General features: G+C 41.5%; 1 protein-coding gene and 1 pseudogene across 1 annotated transcript; both read left to right on the forward strand.

The window, feature by feature from the left end:
* The first annotated feature begins 1,590 nt into the window (after positions 1-1,590).
* Positions 1,591-18,824, forward strand: LOC149113439 (alpha-1,6-mannosyl-glycoprotein 4-beta-N-acetylglucosaminyltransferase-like). The gene is made up of 3 exons (XM_089288317.1): positions 1,591-1,918; positions 16,182-16,265; positions 16,555-18,824. The coding sequence occupies exons 1-3, from the start codon at positions 1,654-1,656 to the stop codon at positions 17,718-17,720; spliced, it is 1,515 nt and encodes a 504-aa protein (XP_089144443.1). The 5' UTR covers positions 1,591-1,653; the 3' UTR covers positions 17,721-18,824.
* LOC149113440 (uncharacterized) lies at positions 3,501-6,563 on the forward strand (annotated as a pseudogene).
* Positions 18,825-19,508: the final 684 nt, after the last annotated feature.

Raw genomic sequence — 19,508 nt, forward strand, 5'->3', positions numbered from 1 at the left:
CTATAAAAAATAATTGTTAGCAGCTGATGTTACATGTACTTTGTGAAGGCTTCTGGAGGGGTTATACTTTTCTAAAGTACCTGGCAGCAAGTACTTTTTTGATTTACTAAAGCAAGACTGTAATAACCGCTAGGAAAATGTGTTTGGTACATCTCGGAAAATTGGGTGGGGGTCAGTGCGGCCCACTTCACAAAACCCTTAAAATATTTATGACCAAAATCTGCGATTTTCTCTACCCCATTTATGACTGCTGCGACTGCTGCAGTTTCCCTAAACATAATTTGTGAACGGCTGTGTTGATGGCCTTATCGATAATGATGAAAATTGAAGTAGCTTATTCTAAAAAACATACCAAATTCAAGACTACAGGGCAAAAGCCTTACCCTTGAGTATTTATGACCAAAACGGCTGAATAACCATACCCTTTGGGACTGCACATAGCTATATATAGCCCATATAAGAGAGTTCCCCCTCTCCCCTGCTGGAGTAGGAATCAATCTATTATTTCCTTGATGACATAATAAAGATAAAATCTCAAAATAATCAAGAGTTACTTGTATGCATGGGACTTCACGATCAAAATGATGCCTGATGCTTACAGGAAATTGCATAAATTACTCCTACAATGTGCCAGAATTCTGTCAATCTGGTTACCAACAGGCCACAAAAATCTGACTGTAGAATTGCCCCCGCAGGGTTTTGGCCTGGAGGCCAAAACCGAGGAGGCACCCTAGGATTCCCTGTATACATACAAGCAACAAAAGCTCTGGTACAACGACTTTCGGAGCTAATTATAAACGACCTCTGTAAATTATGTTCCCGTGGTACACAGTACTAACTATGGCCAGCAATACTTCATCCAGGTTGTTGGTAACATTATAGGCTATTGCACTTATTGTTATCACTAAATCACGAACAACAAGAACCAAAAGTCGGCACCGACAACACCAGTTTTGCAAATGTGTAAAATTCGCCATACGATGACAGAAGGCTCTCCGTTATTTTGCTTCAAAACAATAATAAACTTTTCCCTTTTCCCGACATTTTTGCTTAAAAAGTCGAAGTAATGTGTCTGCAACATCTTTCCATCCTCAATATAAAGTGAAACGAAACTGATGGTTTGCAAATAGAGGGAAATCGTGAGTAATCGAATCCCCATTTTCTCGCTTTGTGAAACGAGCGGCGAAGCGCAGTTTAAACTGGATGTGACGTCATTTTTCGTTGGATGTTCAGGAGTCTTGTGCCCCGCCCCTGGGATATGATGTATTGAAAACTGATCATGTCAGGCCACGATTTGGGAAAAATTTAATAAGCACCCCCCTCCTTGATTAAGCGCCCCCCTCCTTGATTAAGCGCTCCCTCGAATAAGCGCCCTCCGTCTTCTCCTAAATTTGAAACAACCGCCCTGGGCGCTAATTCGAGGATTTACGGTATTGGATGATGCCATGGGAAGTGCGTTTATCGAGTTAATGACAGTTTTGAGGGTCACATGCTCTTCAAACGCACGAATCCCAATTAAACTACAACAGCCAGGCTTTTGTCACAACCGTTCACCTGTCATTCTAGTCTTCTTATATTCAGTCTTCTAAGCAGGGAAATGCGTCTAGCTCACGTTTAGTATGGATCCCTAGAAAACACTGAAAGCCTATTTCTATGTGTCCCATTGCTGCAATTAATATTCCTGTGCTCATTTATATTTTCTTCTCCGTTGCAGTTCAAGAACACCAACCAATTCTTAGTATGCGTTGCAGATTTAAGCGCAGGTCTCATGCAAAGTTTGCCTTTATGGTCTTCACGGTTTTCGCCATCGGGGTTCTCTTTGGAAACGTGTTCACTCCATTACCACTGGATCATCAGGATCAAGAGGATGGACTGCCAAATATCGTGACGGAAGCCTCCAAACGGAATCGGTTTCTAGGTGAGTAACTAAAAGTTCCATAGAACTAAACGCTCTAAGAGCGTTTACTCGGGTTTCATACCGCAGTACAAGTAAGCTTATTGCACACAATGAAAACAAATAAAAGAATCAGGAAATTTTAACGCAAGAGTTACGCTTAGATATACTACACTCTTTCTTTTTTAATAAGAATATTACTAGTAGTAATCAAAGATTATGAGAGTGCGTTCGACGCCGTCACTTTAATATATATACCTTAAATAAATGGTTTCACTAGCTGACTTTCAACCTCTGTCTATTGCTAAAATTAACGTTTTTCATTGACAACCGAGGTTTTACAGACAGATATATCATGCCAGTTTAAAGAGGTCCCTGTACAAACTATGATTTGTTGATTCGTTGCGTGACAGCGCCAGTTTCCGTAGACTCAAATCTCGTGCTAAATATTCTGACATTAATTGGTAATGTTTAAGGGTAAAAGTTAGTTTGAAAACGTATATTTTATTACATTATTCTAAGCTGGAAGCACAAATATAAGCACCCTGCGAGCAGAGCCTCTTTTATCGCTTTTTTGAGCGGTGCAAAGCATATGTGCCATGAGAAAAGCCTCTGCTTGCAGGGTGAAATATAAGCGGTACATTTGCAGTCGTGTGCTCGTTCATCGTCAGCGTAAACAAACTCCCTGCGACTGATTCGAGTATTTCCCCTGATGAATAAAGTAGACAGTACTTACATAATTTGCCGTTCCTTGGTTCAGGCACACTCTTATGGATCTTTTTCCACCGATTCCAAACAATATTTGACCGTATAAAGACTGAGCTACATGTATCTTTCGCGACTGGAACTAATCAACAAATGCAATCTAAATATAGCTGTTCCCACAATTAACATTCCAAGACCAAGGCGATTCAAAGTCGTGTTCGTTAACATATAAAATAAACAAGCACAATTCGCTCAGATTTCGATAAATGCTACCGTCGAAGCGTGTATATTCACCAATGTCCAACGCTGAGAGCACAAAATAGCGAAGCCCACGGCGACTGAATGGAAAGAACTCTGAGAAAGATCCAGCGCAAAGACGAGCTCGCATAGCCTGCTTACATGCTCACATGTTCGCCACATGTCTTATGACATGTACTCACATGTCTTAGTATTAAACAGTACCAGTTTACTGGCCGTGACAATGCCCCTGCAAAACTCAAGCGGGGTGGCCATTTTGGTGTCCTTACAGAAATGTGGAGTTTTTCTGCATATAACCGTGCTCAGGGCGCCCAACTCTGGAAAGCCACAGGCCAAAATTAGGCTTGCGTTCAAATATTGTTTTTCCGGCCCAGGCTGAATATTCCTATTTTTGTGCCGATTTTAGGCTGAAAATATTCTTGTAGTATGCTTAATTATAGCTTACGACATTTCCGTTTAAGAATGTATTGGGGTATCAATTACAAGTGTTTGGTGTCTACATCTGTCTTGTTTTACATTGTGCACGTGCTCCATCGCTGTTCGTTGCAGTCGGTTAGGTCAAGATATCACTCAGACGACACTTGGCCGTTTTGGCTTAAAAAAAAAAAACATTTCGCACAGAAATGCCGTGATGGAAACGAAAATGCCCGATTTTGTTTCAACTGTGTCAAAGACAATTAAAGGTGATAACTACAGTAAACTCTTTGTGAACCAGCAAGGGTTGTCTGTCAATAAAAAATGTGTGCATGGTGTTAGCGGAATGACAAAGGCAGCCGGGAAAGGAGTTCAACCAAAGAAGGATCCTGAGGTAAAATGAGGTAAAATTATCCGTGTTTCAATATAAAATAATTCATAATATTTTCTATACAAATAAAATTCTGTACAAGATGAAAAAGAAACAGCAACCAGATTGTCCTTACTGCTATAACATTGATCAAACACCACTCCATATATCTGTGGAATGTTCAATAGCTAAATCCTTTTGGAATAAATTTACAAAGTGGTACAACGCTACATGCGGAGGAAACATTGCTTTGGAGCTAAACGAAATTATATATGGTGTTTTAAGATACACATCGTCCAGTTTAAGCCTAAATCACTTGATCATAATTGGAAAATATTTTCTTTACATTAACGCAGTTCATGATGAAAAAAGACCCCAGTTCACAGATTTTGTAAACCCTTGTTAACAAACAAATTGAATTACGACAAATGAACTACTTTCTTTTAACAAAAAATGGTCCAACTTTTTAAACAATTAATTATTGGAGGCTAGCTGTGCAAATGCAAATACTGTTACTATCCATTTGTTAGTAACTTAATTAAATTTATCAATTTGTAAGTGATTGTATTGTATCGTAGTATTAGTATTGTTCTTAGAAGCATTAGTATCGTTTTGTTGGTATTATCGTATTGTAAGTAGTTTCGTATTTCTTTAAGTCGTGTTCAGTACCTAAGTGTAAAGTAATTTGTTGTGCATGAAATAAATAAATTTATTTAAAAAAAAAAAGAAGAAGGATCCTGTTGGTGAAACTGAAAGTGAAATCAAAATTGCTGTTCAAGATACGTTGGGTAAACTCCTATTAATTGTTTCTGATGAAAGTACTGTCTCTAAAGAAGGTTTTGTACGATCAAAGTCCATTTTACTGAGCGGAACATATAGTTTAAAAGACCTGTTAAAAGTTATTTTTTTACCATGTGCATACAAATCGTCCGTACCTTTTTCTAAAAGGCGTTTAAATCAAAATTGCAGCTCCGTCAAGTGGTAAAACTAAGAGCAAACTAAGAAGTGCAAATAGACGGGAGCAGTACTCTGTCCAGTTTAAAGCCAGGGTCATCCATGATGTTGAAGCTGGGGAATTAGCCCAAGGAGAGATCGCAAGCAAGTACTGTATCAACCAGTCCTTAGTTTTTAAGTGGATGAAGAGCAAGGCAAAGATAATGCCTGCTGCTGTGGATGCCCATAAGAAACTGTTCAAAATGAGAAATGGATTAAAGCACAAACAGCTCCACTGTATTCTTTTTACCAAGTTTAAAGAAGCGAGATCTAAAGGGTACTGCGTGGATTTCAACTGGTTGTGGTCTAAAGCAAGAGTGACGCAGAGAGAGATCACTGGCGATCTCAACGCGACAGTGTTGTTGAGTCCTTTTTGAAGAAATACAACGTCAGAATGCGGGCGTGCCAGAGAGGCCGAAAAACAGCAAAGCAGAATTTTGAGCTCGACCTAAAGAAATGGCACACAACCACTCGGGAGAAATCAGTGCGCACTGGAAGAAATGACGGCTACGATGAAAAATGAAGCAGATATTAACCAAAGCAGCGCCTCAACGTTGACCAAAGCCCTCTCCCTTTTGTTATTGGAACATCACGCAGGTATGACCACTTAGACAAAGACGTCGATCAGCATGGCCACAAAGTCTGGATCAGTCAGCCTGGAAGTGGTTTGGACAAGCGCCAGTGCACACTTCAGATCTGTTTCAGACCAACTGGTGAGCAACAGGCTTGGTGTTATCTTCCGTGGAACTGGAAAACGCATAAGCCAAGATGAAAAGGAAGTCTACCAGACGTCGATGTCTACTACCAGGAAAATGCATGGGTGGATACAAAAGTGTCTGTTGAATGAGTGCAGAAAACTCTTTCACCGTCTGTAAAGGATAATGCACGTCTTTCCTTTTCTGTGACAATCTAACGGCACCAGTGTCGGATGAATTTAAGGAGTGTGTTTCACAACTGAATGGTGTAGTTTGGTATGGGCTACCAAATGCGACCGATATGTGGCAACCTGTTGACGCCGGATACCCTCAGATCCAGATCAAGCTCAGCGAAGATGGTTGGATGATAACGAAAACGCAGAAAAGTGGTATGGCCACGACTGTTCTTTTACATCAAAGGAGAAACGGATCCTCATCACACACATTGGATAGGTGAGGCCTATGAGAAATTGACCAGCGCTGAATACGACCACCTACGGCGGCGAGTGTGGCAGAAGACCGGGTGCCTGATAACGGCTGACGGATCAGAGGACCAACTAATAAAACCAGAAGGGCTGAAGAACTATGAAGTTCCACCACCCGCTTATCTCCTACCGTCAGCTTGTCTTCCTCAAATTGAGAAGAACCCTGTCTCCGGAGCAGAAGACATGGTCTCAGAGGAAGTAGCCTATCCAGAGGATCCTTGTGAAGAGCTACCCGACACAGACATGGCAGAGATCCAAGAAGATAGGTTTGAAGATAGAAATTACAACGATGGTCGTGTTGGAAGGAAAGTCACAGCCCTGTATGAAAATGGCTGGTTGACAGGAAAAATTGTTTATTTGAACAAAGAGTTAAAGGAATACAAAGTGGGCTATGCCGACAAAACGTCCGACTACCTGTCCTTCCATGACTTTGATGGGGTTGAAGTGACTTTGGAGCCAGACTGCTGGCAATAAAGCCTGATATATATATCTTATTAGATGTTTTGGTGTGTAGTATCGCTGTGTATTTTTACGAGTTGTGCCGTATTTTGACGAACCCGTAGGGCGAGTCAAAATACAAACAACGAGTAAAAATATATAGAGGATATTACACGGTGGCGAGAAGATATGAATTTTATGTTTGAGTGGCAAGAACAATATCTCACTCGTGAGATATTGTCCTTGCCACGAGAACATGAAATTCATATCTTCGAGCTAACGTGTAATGTTCTTTTTATTATATAGACATACTGATGACGGAATTTTTGACGATTTTTCAAAGGTTTCCAACCACTTTTCGAAGAGTTCCAAAAATTCTACAAAACTTGTCCGAAGGTCACACGAACGTTGCTGAACATTTTTCGAAAATTTCCGAAGACTACCGAAGATTGCCGAAGACTTTCGAGGAAGACCCGAAGATGTTTCGATCATACGCCAACAAATTTAAGTACAATTTAAGAGACAAACTTGATATCAGTGAAATCATCGATAACTTCAATAGTGAGGGTATGGAAAATATATTCTTATAAGAAAGAAAGAATGTATTCAAGTTGCTTCGTCGAGTCTTTATCCAATTCCATGTTGTTTGCCTCATCTTCGAAGCTTATCGGAGGTTTTCGTCTCGGCGTCATAGTTTGTTTTTAAGTCAGTAGTCGTAGTTTTTTGCCAGCGTTTTCGTAGTTTGAACTCGTCCATGCCTCATTTGCTATCTCGCGAGAACGAGCATGAACTTTGCTTTTGATAATGATAGTCGAAGCTAGGGATAAAGAAATTGCCTCAGTGAAAGATTTTTCCTCTTCTTCCTCCCGGAAACCGTCGTCGCCAGTTCCTAACAAACACGTGCAGGCGAAACAACAGGAACTGTCGCCGCTGGAGCACAATTTGCCACCGAAAAATCCTGAAGCAACACCGAAGCCTTTCTTTTCATAATCGAAGCAACCGACAAGTTCGTCGGCCGACAGGAAACTCGAAGGAATTAAACTGCCGACATTTTCTGGTGACAAGACTTTTGGACTACGTTCGGAAGTATCGTGGACGATTCTGATGAGCCCGCTAAGTACAAGATGGTGCAAACGAAGACAACTTCAAAATTATCTCGAGGAAGTGAAGAGAATTCAACCAGTTCAGGAAGGAAACGTAAAGGAGCCCGAGAAATTTGCCTATACCCTCGTAAGCACAGTCTTTACTCTCCGTGAACATAGCCGATGGAGAGAATTGCAGCCTGGAGGCCTTCTTCTCACTGTTGTTCTGGAAAAGATTCCGAAATCCATGTTGTCCAGATTTCACCGTTGGAGCAGAATCCATTGAGACTATTCCAGACTGGATAACTGGGGAATCAGAGTATCAAGTGAAAGCTGCAGAGACCGTGGAGGACCTTCACGGTGCCAAAGGAAAGCCGGGAGAGGAAGATAGGAAACGGTCGAATCGAAACTTTCTTATCGTAAAGCAGAAGTGTGATATTTGCCGTGGAGGTCACGCAGTCAGGAACTGTGAAAGATACATAGCTATGAGTGTTGATGACCGATGGAAAATTGCTAAGGAAAAGAATCTGTGTTGCAGTTGTTTGGCTAATAACCACCAAGGAAAGGACTGTAGGAGAGCGAAAGAATGTGGTGTGAATGGTTGCAAGAGAAATCACGACAGACTCTTGCATCAATCAGAGAACAGTCAAAACCGTGGAGTAGCTGTTGCCGAGTAATCCTCGAATTCTCATCCTCATGAGGATCCTTCCACGCCTTCCGCTAGACGGGGCTTTGGGCTGGTCGTGTGTTGGTCCCCAGAAGGGAAAACCATTATCGTGCAAGCGATGACTAGAGAAGAGAAGATTGCATGGTCAAAACTCGCCTTTCACTTATCCATGATGGGGAGCGTTACCAACTTGCCACAGCTTGGAAAACGGATTGTTCAATGTTGCCAAACAACTGTGAGATAGCCAAACGTTGTGTTAGAAACACAGAGAAGCGCTTGATTCGCCAACCGTTAGTGGCAGAAGATTATCAGCGGGTCATTACCTCATATGTTGAGAAAGGGTACATCCGCAAGGTACAACAGAACGAGAACGAGCCGAAAAGGACCTGGTACCTTCCTCGCTTCCCAGTATGCCGTCCTGAGAGATGACCAACGAAGACATGAATCGTATTTGATGCCAGCGCTAAATTCCAGGGTGCATCCTTAAACGATCACATCCTGCCCGGTCCCAAGCTACTGACAAATCTGTTTGATGTGCTTCCTCGCTTCCATCGTTTCCCAGTGAAATGTACTTACAGATACGCATACCGCCTGAAGACCGTCTGAAGTTCAGATTTCTGTGGAGGAATTTGGAAGTTGATCGTGATCCTGATGTATACGAATTTGAATGTGTCGCGTTCGGAGACGTATCTGCCCCGTTTCGTGCCCAATTTGTGTGCCGGGATCCACGAAGAGATATTTCTGCTTGCATCCGAGACAGTGAGAAAATCGACGTACATGGTTGATTCGTTGGATTCAACTAGAGAAAATGACACTGCAATCCAATTATTTCACGAGCGTCAAGGCCTGAGGGGAAAAGCAGGGATGAAAGCTCGAAAACGTTTAAGCAATTCGCCCGAGATACTTCCAGTCATTCCTCAGGAACTGAGAGCGTTTGAAATCGATCTTAACCACAATGCTTTGCCATCAACCTATACCCTTGTGGTTTTGTGTAACGCACAGGAAGATGCTTTCTCCTTTCGCATCGCGACACCTGTGGTGGCGGATACTGCTACAAAGAGGTTCATCGTGGGGAAGAGTGGCAGAAGTTTTTGATCCATTGGGTCTTGCGAGTCCGTTCATAGTGCGTGCCAAGATCTTTGTTCAAGATTTGTGGACAATGGGCTTGCGTTGGGACGAGCCTATTACTCAGGAGCTTTCTATTCGAGCGAAGGAATGGTTCTTGGAGTTGGAGGGCTTGAAGGAAAGGTTCCAAAGAGCCTGAGAGATCATAAGGCGGAGAAATCGAGTTCCGTTCACACCTTTGTAAACGTCTCAAACGATGCCTATGGAGCAGTGAGCTTCCCGAGATTTGAATACGACCAGGGCTATTACGGTGTCTCAATCATTGCGTCAAAGACAAAAGGTGCCCCTTTCAAGCCCATGACTACACCGCGACTGGAATTGATCGCAGCAATCCTGGTTTTGAACCTAACCTTGTCAATCACAGAAACCTTGAACGTTCCGACAGCCGACGCACATTTCTGGTCAGACAATATGAATGTTTTATACTGGATCCGTGGCAGGGGAGGACAGTTTCGACCATTTGTTGCAAATAGAATTGGAGAGATTCAACGCCAGTCTAGCCCCGAGCAGTGGCAGTACATAGAATCCAAAGAAAATACAGCCAATGTGTGTTCCCGTGGATTAAGAGCGCGCAGCTTAATGGAAAGCCAACTCTGGTGGAATGTTCCGTAGTGTCTGGTGGAATGTTCCGCAGTGTCTGAGTGTCTGCTTTTGTCTTCAGATTTATTGCCAATTGCCGTGCAAGCCGAGAACATCGGTTAGATGTTCCCTAACACCTGACGAGATCCAGAATGTTGAAGTTAGAATTATTCGAGATACGCAGCGAACAGACGTTTATGAAGAATTTAGTGCCATTCAAGGAAGCCGAGCGTTTTCTAAGAAGAGCCGATTGTTAAAGCTGACACCCAAAGTCGACCACGATGGCTTACTTCGCTGTGACGGACGGTTGCAGTACGCCGAGTATCTTCCCTATGATGTGCGTTTTCCAATCATCTTGCCTAGAGGGAACTGGACGACTAAACTGACCGTGAAGTTCTTTCACGAAGCTGGACATCATGTCACCGGCACAAATCACACGCTACAAATCTCTCGACCAAGCATTGGGTAGTAGCAGCTCGAGAAGAAATCCGAGACTGGGAAAAGGCATGCAATGAGTGCAGGAGACGTAAGTTGAAAGCCGCTGAGTAAATCATGGCGCCACCACCGGATGTAGGAGTACATCCACTTCGAGCATTCGCCCACCTTTCAGTCCATTACGGAGGCCCGTTCATTGCTGTGCAAGGTCGTGGACAAAAGCGTTGGCCGTGTCTGTTTACGTGCTTATCAAGTCGGGCAATACACTTGGAAATGGTTTATGGTCTGGACACCGACAGCTTCTTGAGGTGTTTCGTCCGAATGACGAGTCGCAGAGGATATACGTTAACGATCGTCAGCAATCGTTGAACCAACTTCACTGACGCAGAGAGAGAGCTTCGGGAGTTAGCAGTTGACTTGGATCACACTCAAATCCAAGATCAAGAGGCCAGTAAAGGAGTGAAATGGTCTTTCAATCCTCCGTTAGCGCCCCATTTTGGAGTTCATGCATGAAGTCATGATTAAAGCAGCGAAAAAGGCTATACGTGCGATGCTCGGCAATGTAGATGTTAATGACGAAGAACTAATGACGGTCTTTGTTGGAGTAGAAGACTTGTTGAATTCCCGTCCTCTTACGTATCAGTCAGCCAGCCCGAAATATGCTACTTCACTCACCCCTAATCATTTTCTCCATGGCCAGACGGGAGGTGTCTCAGCTCCGGAGTCCATTGACGAAGTTACGTTCAGCCCAAGAAATAGATGGAGACGAGTTCAAGAGTTAATCTCGCATTTTTTGAAGAGATGGATGAGAGTGTGGCTACCGTTATTAACTCCAAGTCAGAAGTGGACTGAGGCGAAGCCGAATTTAAAGATTGATGATATTGCGCTTGTCATATCTCCTGATTGTCCCACGGCACACTGGCATTGGGAAGAGTTCTCGAAGTATTTCGAGGACAAGACGGTCACGTTGGACCCGCCAAGATTCAAATTGGTGAAACCACTTTATGAGGCCTGTTTCTAAATGCGTTCTACTGGAGTCCAACTAGGACGAAGAGGTTGAGTCGCGAAGAGTTTGACAGAGTTAAGTGGGGGAGAATGTTCGGAAGACATTGTTTAAGAATAAACGCTTGACCAGTGTATGCGGAAGACATTGTTTACTTTTCGGAAGACCAATAATTTCATGAGACATTTCGTGAAAATTTTTATTTAGCATGATTATTGATTGACTCGTATGATCGGGCGAACATTGTGAACGGTCTCGAGTTGTATTCGAGTCGTAAGCTAGTATCCGAGCTGTACATTGAAATAAGAGTATTCGACAGTTATTTTTTGCTCCTGGTTGCCGTTCCGTCCGACCACCCAGCGTTTCATAATAGGCCATTTCCGAGTTGGCTTTTGCCTCTGTGTCAAAGACAGTTTTCCTGCAAAACCATTCTTATGAAACTGTGTTCCGCCTAGAGATTCATTTTCACGTACCGTAAATCGTGAAATTAGCGCCCGGGGCGCTTAATGTAGGGGGCACTTATTTAATCTTTCCCAAATCGTGGCCTAACATTGGCATTTTTTTTAATACATCGTCTGCGCGTAAACAACAACATAAGCTGTTAATCGATATGAAAAGCTGATCCCAAAGTTTAAATCGCGGCACTGTTAGCGCTTAACGTGTTCATCGTGTTCACTTGACGTGTTCACAAACTGAAACAATGTACAAATCTAATACTACACGACGAGAACTATACATCCTTTGTTGTCTCATTACTCGTCCACAAAATATGGGGAGGGGAGGGGGATCGTTTATTTAAAATTTCGGCCGATAGGAGGGGCGCTTACTCGAAGGGGACGCTTATTCGAGGTGGGGCGCTAATTCGAGGATTTACGGTAAATCAAATTCATTTCCATATGAAAAATTTTGCACGCGGACTTGTTTTGAAACAAAGGCCCATGGTATCTCTAAAATGGCCTTTTTACGACAACTCAGTTCAATCGTATAGAGCGTTTTCACATAACCTCACGGAAGCCATATCTGGTTCTCCAAAACAATAAAACGTCGGCCATGTTGGTGGAATAGTATTGAAGAAACTGCGCAGCGCCTTTTAAACTACAAGTAAATGTTTAAAATATCGTTAAAAAGAAGCTTAGTGGCGGTATAAATCAACCAAAGTTTCGGGATTACTGCCTTCTTCAGGGTGTTTAAGCCAAACCAATCCTGAAGGAGTTGAACTCTTTCCTTATGTAAACACTTTCTTTTGTTCCAAGAAATTTCCATGGCTGCTAACCAGATCAGCTAGTGAGTACACTCGATACGGTAAACATTGACCGCGACAAAAGAGTAACAAAGTTGTTAATCACAAAACTTATTATGGTAATTGAACTGAGTGGAGTGCAAATTGTTTAGGTAACCAAATGGGTACAACTGGAAATGAATAAGCACAAGTGAATTATTCAAAGACTGATAAAATTGCAAGAGTCAATAAGACACGTGAGCGCGATTTGAAGTCTTTGAAAAATCTACGAGTGCTTAGGCAAAGCGTTAATCACTACAAATTTTTAAAATATTTCGATCTGTAAGAATCTGATCAAACCTTCACTAATATGTAGTGAGTAATAATTTGATTAGTAAATTACCGAATTTGTTACGAACAAAACGTTTACCTATATTACAGTCTTTTAAAGGGTAATATTTCGATTCTTTACACGTATATCAACACTTACAGAGACAACAATAATAAAGTAGTATTATTATCGTCATCATCATCATTATCATTATCATTCTTACTGTTATTATTATTGTTGTTGTTGTTGTTATTATTATTATTATTATTACGATAAGACTGAGAAAATGACTCCATTGTGATGAGCTGGGAGCAGGCACATTTATCATTTATTTCTAATTTGCACTGCAGCGCAAATTAATACAGGCGTGCTCGTAATTTCAGTTTTCATTCATATAGCAAATGAGAAATCGTCAGAAATGTAACAATTTAACGATTTCTCGCGATGTGACTGAATAAGGTCAGCCCGCCCTACACGTACGCTCTTCTTCTATGGTATCGTGTTAACTTGCGAGTGTCTGCATGGGAACAATGTTTAATCATCAGCAAAAATCTGTTTTTTAATAATTTCGTATTGTTTCTGCTTATTTGGCAAATTTGCAGAAGTTCTTGAAAGAAAAGTCTTTGTACGTCCTTGCATACGGTGGGAAAAACTGTCCTGCTCTAACAAAGTCCCAAAATCAATGTACGTTAACAGGAAAGGCATTGAGGTCGGGCAACTTTTCTCTCTGGAGACGGCATTATTCACGAAAAGGAATTTATAATGCCAAAAACCGTATCAGATTGTAGAAAGTGGAAAATATGAAGCATTTTTTGTCTCCAACGGTTTTAATTTGGCCAAAAATTAAATGTGTCGCCCGTGTCCAGCAACTCGCTCGTCAGTCGTCACTCGTCACTCGTCACTTGAAACAGGAACATTTCAAGACTCAGCCTCCAGGTCATTCAACAGTCTGCCAGATAACATCAAGCTTGAGTCTAATGCTAAAACATCTGCGAGGAAAGGTTATAAGTTTTTGAAAACTAAGGCCGAATGCAGATTAGATTATTTTGAATCTACATAATTAATTAATTTTTTACATATTTGTGTTTTCTACATGGTTTTTTACTTGTAAATTATACTGATATATCTATATGTATTATTAATTTTTACTTAGCATATGATGGATGTAGAACTCACTCACTCACTCATCCTCTTCGCTCCTTCGTCAGTGGAGCATAAGGCCACGCAACAACAAGTACCATCCATCACGGTCTTGAGCTTCCAGCTCAACCGCATTCCATCTTATCCATCCCAGATCTTTCCGTTCGGCTTCAATGGTTCTCCTCCAAGTGATCTTTGGTCTGCCGGGCCTTCTCTTGCCTTCAGGGTTCCAGGTGAGCTCAACTCTGCAGTTGTTATCCTTCTCTCTCCTCAAAACGTGACCGATCCATCTCCATCGTCTGACCTTCAAAGTTTCTGAGATGGGACCCTCTCTAGCTCTTTCATAGAGTTCACGGTTGGAGATGGTGTACGGCCAAAATATGCCAAGGATTCTTCTTAGGCATTTTCGATGGAAGACACCCAGGCGCTCCATGTCAGTTTACTCTCCACATCTCAGCCCCATACAGGAGCATAGAGATCACGCAGCTCTTGAAGATTCTCAGCTTGGTGTGCTTGCTGTATGTCTTAAACCTCCGGACAGGATTTAGAGTGGCATATGCTCTTCTTGCGATTGACAGCCTGCGCGAGATGTCTTCATGTGACCCGCCGGCTCCATGGACTGTGGCACCTAGGTAGATGAAGGAGTTGACGTCTTCAACTTCTAAGCCATCAATGGCAATCCTGTGGGTGACCTTGGCGTTTGTTCGTAGCACTTTTGTCTTTGTGGTGTTGATACAGAGTCCGGTATACCTTGAGACCTAATGGAGGTGGATGAACTTCTCTTGAAGATCTTCGTGCCGGCTGGAGAGCAGGGCTATGTCACCTACATAATCTAGGTCCTCTAGGACCGTGGTGAACTTCCACCTCAGGCCTCTCCTTGCATTGGTGGTGTTCCTCATTACCCAGTCAATAGTGATGTTGAAGAGAAACCTGACATAACATAGCTCTGCTTGACTCCTGTCTCTACAGGAAACCAATCTGATGTTCGTCCGTTTTCAACAACGCAACAGGTGCTTCCATCATAAAGCTCTTGTATGATGTCGACGAAGTTGTCAGGAATTCAATAATGCCTGAGAATGTTCCAGAACTTTTCTCCTCTCACACTATCAAAGCCCTTCTTGAAATCGATGAAAGCAATGTACAAGGGTGTTTGCCATTCAGCACTCTGTTCTAAGATATTCCTGAGGATGAAAATCTGTTCAGTTGTCCCTCTTCCTCTTCGGTAGGCAGCCTATTCTTGCCGTAATTTCTTCTCAACTCCATCCTGCATCCTCATCAGGAGCATTCTGCGGAAGACTTTTTATGGTACTGAAAGTAAGGATATCCTTCGGTAGTTGTCACTTCTTATTCACTTCTCTGAAACCTACCCACCTTACCTCGCTGAGTCCGAGAATGCTCAGCTTGTACCTTCTCATTTCTTTCATGAATGATGCTGTCTTTCCGATGGTATACATTGTTCTGACGTTCCAGCATCCTATGTTTAAGTGGTCTTTGGGTGTAAGGAGGGATCTTTTACGCGGCCTTGTCGTGCTCCTGGCTTCCTTACGGCTTTCACCTGGAGCAGTCATTGTTGCTTCAACCCAGTGGAGGAAACTCTCATCAGGGATGTCGCAGTTCGCACTAGTCCGATCCCGGATAGCATTTGTTTCTGAAGTGGTGTCTGTAGCAAGTTCGTTTTTTATGGGAGAGGGTTGCTGGTCCTCTACCCAACCTGATTTTACAAATCAGGAGACTGCCGGACTGCTTTTGTCAGGACTCTCACTCAAGACCTCTCTGACATGGTTGAATTTACCAGGGGTATGCACCCCAGTCAGTACAGCCCTTGAGATCATCGAGCCGCACAAGCCTCTACACCACGACAATGTAGAATGTAGAACTAATCTGTAAAAAAGCCATCATTAAACCATTATTATCATTATCATTATCATTATCTTTATCATCATTATCATTATCATTATTATTATTATTATTATTACTCGTGGAGTATCCGTAAGGAGGAAAATATTTGTGTAACTTTAAACAAAATATGTTATTCCTCATGAAATGAAACCCAGAGTACTTGAGCCTAGTATTAGAAGAGGCCAGAGCAACTTGGGCATTTTCTTATTTTTGTTTGTTGTCGTGAGAAAGACTATTATCGTGTCGTTTCGGCAGGACAGGTCGGTTTTGACTTTCGCTCGCACTGCGGGGGCAGCTACCATATGCAAGGATTTAACGCGTTAAAGTAGCCTATTCCCCTAAAACAGCGCGCGCACTTTCTACTCACCTCTTTTTTCATTCCCAAGTCAGTTCCAAACCTGAGTCAAGCTACACGAAAGTCACTTTAGTACTTTTCTTGATCTTCACAGGCGAACAGCCTTCTATTTGCCTGGAAAAAAAGATCATAAACAGTTCCACAATAACTAGACTGGGAAGCTACCCTAAAGGAAAAGGTAAGATTAGAATATTACATTTCAAATGCTATGTAGCTACGGTGCTGTGCAATGAACATTGGTCAAGACAATATGAAGGGTAAGAGAGTTAATTACCCTTCTATACTCTAGTCGGATTCAGTCCTGTAGCTGTTTTCGTGGATCTAGAAAATGCGTGTAGAGACACTTTGGCTGATCACGTGCTTGTTTTTGGTCGTCAACCTTTAAAGCTATACTTCTCTCAAAATACATCCCTTCCATAAAAAAAGGCTTAGGAGTGTAAATGCAACCTGCTTTGTTTCCATTTTAGGCTTTCTTACTATTGGAATCTCATCAATTGCTCGTCCTAGTAAAGATAACTACCTTATTAGAACGATCCAAGGCTTGATAAACCAGACGAGTGACGAGGACAGGCGCGAAATCTTCGTAGTGATATTCCTCGCCGACTTTGATGAAGCAGCTAAATATGTCACTTTGGTGGAGTTGTCGAATCGTTTCAGGAAATACATTAACCGAGGTTTTATTCGTGTAATTTTTGCACCAAATGAGTTTTACCCGTCGCTCTCGAATATGAAAACGAAATTTCGCGATAATCCGCAGAGGACCTTTTGGCGCTCAAAGCAGAACGTGGACTTTGCGTTTTTAATGTGCTATTGCCACGATCTCTCGCAGTACTATCTTCATTTAGAAGACGATGTACTTCCAGCGTCAAGCTTTTATCTCAAGCTCCGTGATTTCATCTCATCGGTTAAGACAACTTGGCTCATTCTGAACGCTTCCTTCAAGGGACACGTAGCCAAAATTTATCACGCCAACGACCTGGAGAATCTTGCCACGTATTTTTACCTCATGTACGACGAAATGCCCGTAGATTGGTTGATTACGTTTTGGCGAAAGATTAAACTTGATGGACCTTACCATCCAAATCTCAGTTTTCCTCCAGCTTCCCTGTTTCAACATATTGGAAGTCACTCTTCTTTTGCGGAAAACAAGCGCCGTGATAAAGCGAGGGGAAAATATTTTGACCAGTACGATCTCAAATACAAGGGTTTGAATCCTTTGGCGACCGTCAGCAGCCAAATGACGTCTAGTTATGGACATCCTCAAGATGCTTACAACAGGGGTTATGGCTATTTCAGGACCAAGAAAGTCAAGAAAGATGACTTTATTATTGTCCAGTTTACTCCAGCAGTGTCTATACGTAAAGTGTTCGTTGATACAGGCTCTTATATTGCTCCTGATGATCACCTTCGGTCAGCTATTTTGCAAGCAAGTTTTAACAATAAAAACGAACTGCAGACAAATGCAAATGGAATTAAAACTTGTACAGTGTTTGAGACAATTGGAAATTTTCAACAAGGGAAGGTAGAAGTCACTTTCAATGAAGGTAAAAACACATCGTGTTTACGGGTGTTGGTGACACAAGACCAGACTAAATGGGTTTTCTTCAGGGAGATTGATGTTTGGCAAGTTTAAACTCAAGTCTTTGTGTTTAGGCCCTAGTTCCGTTTCAAGTTTGCAGGGAGGACTCTTATAGGCAAGAGACTATCTCGTTTTCCTCATTCTTTTGGTCAGTACCGAAATGATCTTTGTGTTGACAGACTCTAACAACAACAACAACCACAATAATAACAATAACAACCACGACAACAATAGAGGTAGTCATAGATATTAACAGGATTGTTTTTAAATTTTTGCGTAGAGGTCAAGATAGAGTTGTAAGAACAGCAATGATTAATTGTTGTGAAAATGGAGGGTTAAGGATGTTAGACCTTGAGACTCTAGTAAAATCTGTCAGGTTGTCGGTTCAAAAGATTGTACGTTAGTGAAAACGCTGGCTGGAAGTATTACCTCACTCATATGCTTAGACCATTTCAAGGTCTCTTTCTTTTTCAATGTGACTATGATCCTAAGGATTAGAATATATCAAATCAATTCTATGCCGAATTGATTAAGTTCTGGGCTGAGTTTAGAAACGCTGTCTCTGATAAGGACAATAAAAGCTCAATTATGTGTAGTAATAACAACATAAGGACGGATGGCAAACTTGTTTTTTTATAAAAAAAAATATTTGAAAAAGCATAATGTTAATCAGTCAACTAGGTTTATCAAAGAACAATTTGGATTCATTGGATGTTATTAGACAAGAAACGACTATTAGTTGTAATTTCTTAGAGTGGTCTGGTTTAAGATCGGCAATACCCTATTTCTTGAGGAAGGATGATGGTCACAGTAATATAACAAAGTTGGTTTTTTTTTGTAGCGATGCTTTCTACGACGTAAGTTTGGCCAAAAGCAAACAGTACTATAATTTGTTAATTCAATAAAAAGCTACCTTACCAAACGCTTCAAAAAAGCTGAAGGAAAAATTTAACATCAGCTATGAGCATTTATTCGAGGTATACCTTCTACCAATAAAGGTTTGCATAGAATTAAGCGTCTTTAAGAGATTTTCAGTTTAAAGTACTTAACTATATAACTTGTACAAATATTCTTTTGAAAAAAAAGACATTTGTTCTTTCTGTGGATTAAGTAGAGAGGAGATAGAACATATAATAAAATGACGTATTACAAATTTTATATATGTGGAAGTTCATCGACATCTTATCATCGATGTAAAAGCCAAGGTTCATAACAACTGGACGATCTCATGACATCAATTTTTCCCACGATAATTGAAGAAATAGTAACTTTACATAGCTGTTGTCGGGTTCCTATGATAAGAAATTCCGTTTTCTCATCATTGAGAAGGAGTTTGTCGTAGTCCATCCATGAGCGAATGGCCTTAATGCAGTTTTGCGCGGCAGTTATAGCACCTTGTTGACTTGACAACTCATCCGGCCTGAAGGAGAGATATAATATTCACACTTTTCATAAGAAATAGAAGTTTAAGCCTTTGACACTTTGATATGTAATTATAGACGCATTAATTTGCAGCCTCTTACATAAACCATGTGACCCAGGTTTTTTCTTTTAAAAGTAGATACAGTGTATCGTGTGTGCGTGTTTTTGTGTAAATATGTGTGTGGTAACCGTAAATTCCTGTATACTTAAATTTTTGTAAATTTACACTAAGCAATGCAGTGTTCCAGATAAGCAAGGGGTCTCAGGTCAAAAACCCGACAAGGTCAGCGACATGACTCGGCAAATTAATAAAAAATTTATGATGATTTGGTGGGAGCATTGGAAATTGACCCGTTGGAATTCCTCATTGGCACCATACCTTGAAAACTTATCTGGAACCCTGCAGTGTATAAATAAAGA

This window comes from Orbicella faveolata, unplaced genomic scaffold, assembly GCF_042242905.1.
Source record: "Orbicella faveolata isolate gen_17 unplaced genomic scaffold, um_ofav_v1 contig_15, whole genome shotgun sequence".
Taxonomy (NCBI): Eukaryota; Metazoa; Cnidaria; class Anthozoa; order Scleractinia; family Merulinidae; genus Orbicella; species Orbicella faveolata.

Bases quoted from the DNA above. Each gene is read 5' to 3' on its own strand.
- LOC149113439 (XM_089288317.1), top strand. From the start codon at position 1,654: ATGTGTCCCATTGCTGCAATTAATATTCCTGTGCTCATTTATATTTTC. The intron at 1,919-16,181 runs GTGAGTAACTAA...TGATCTTCACAG, and splicing joins CAAACGGAATCGGTTTCTAG to GCGAACAGCCTTCTATTTGC. The intron at 16,266-16,554 runs GTAAGATTAGAA...TTTCCATTTTAG, and splicing joins AAGCTACCCTAAAGGAAAAG to GCTTTCTTACTATTGGAATC.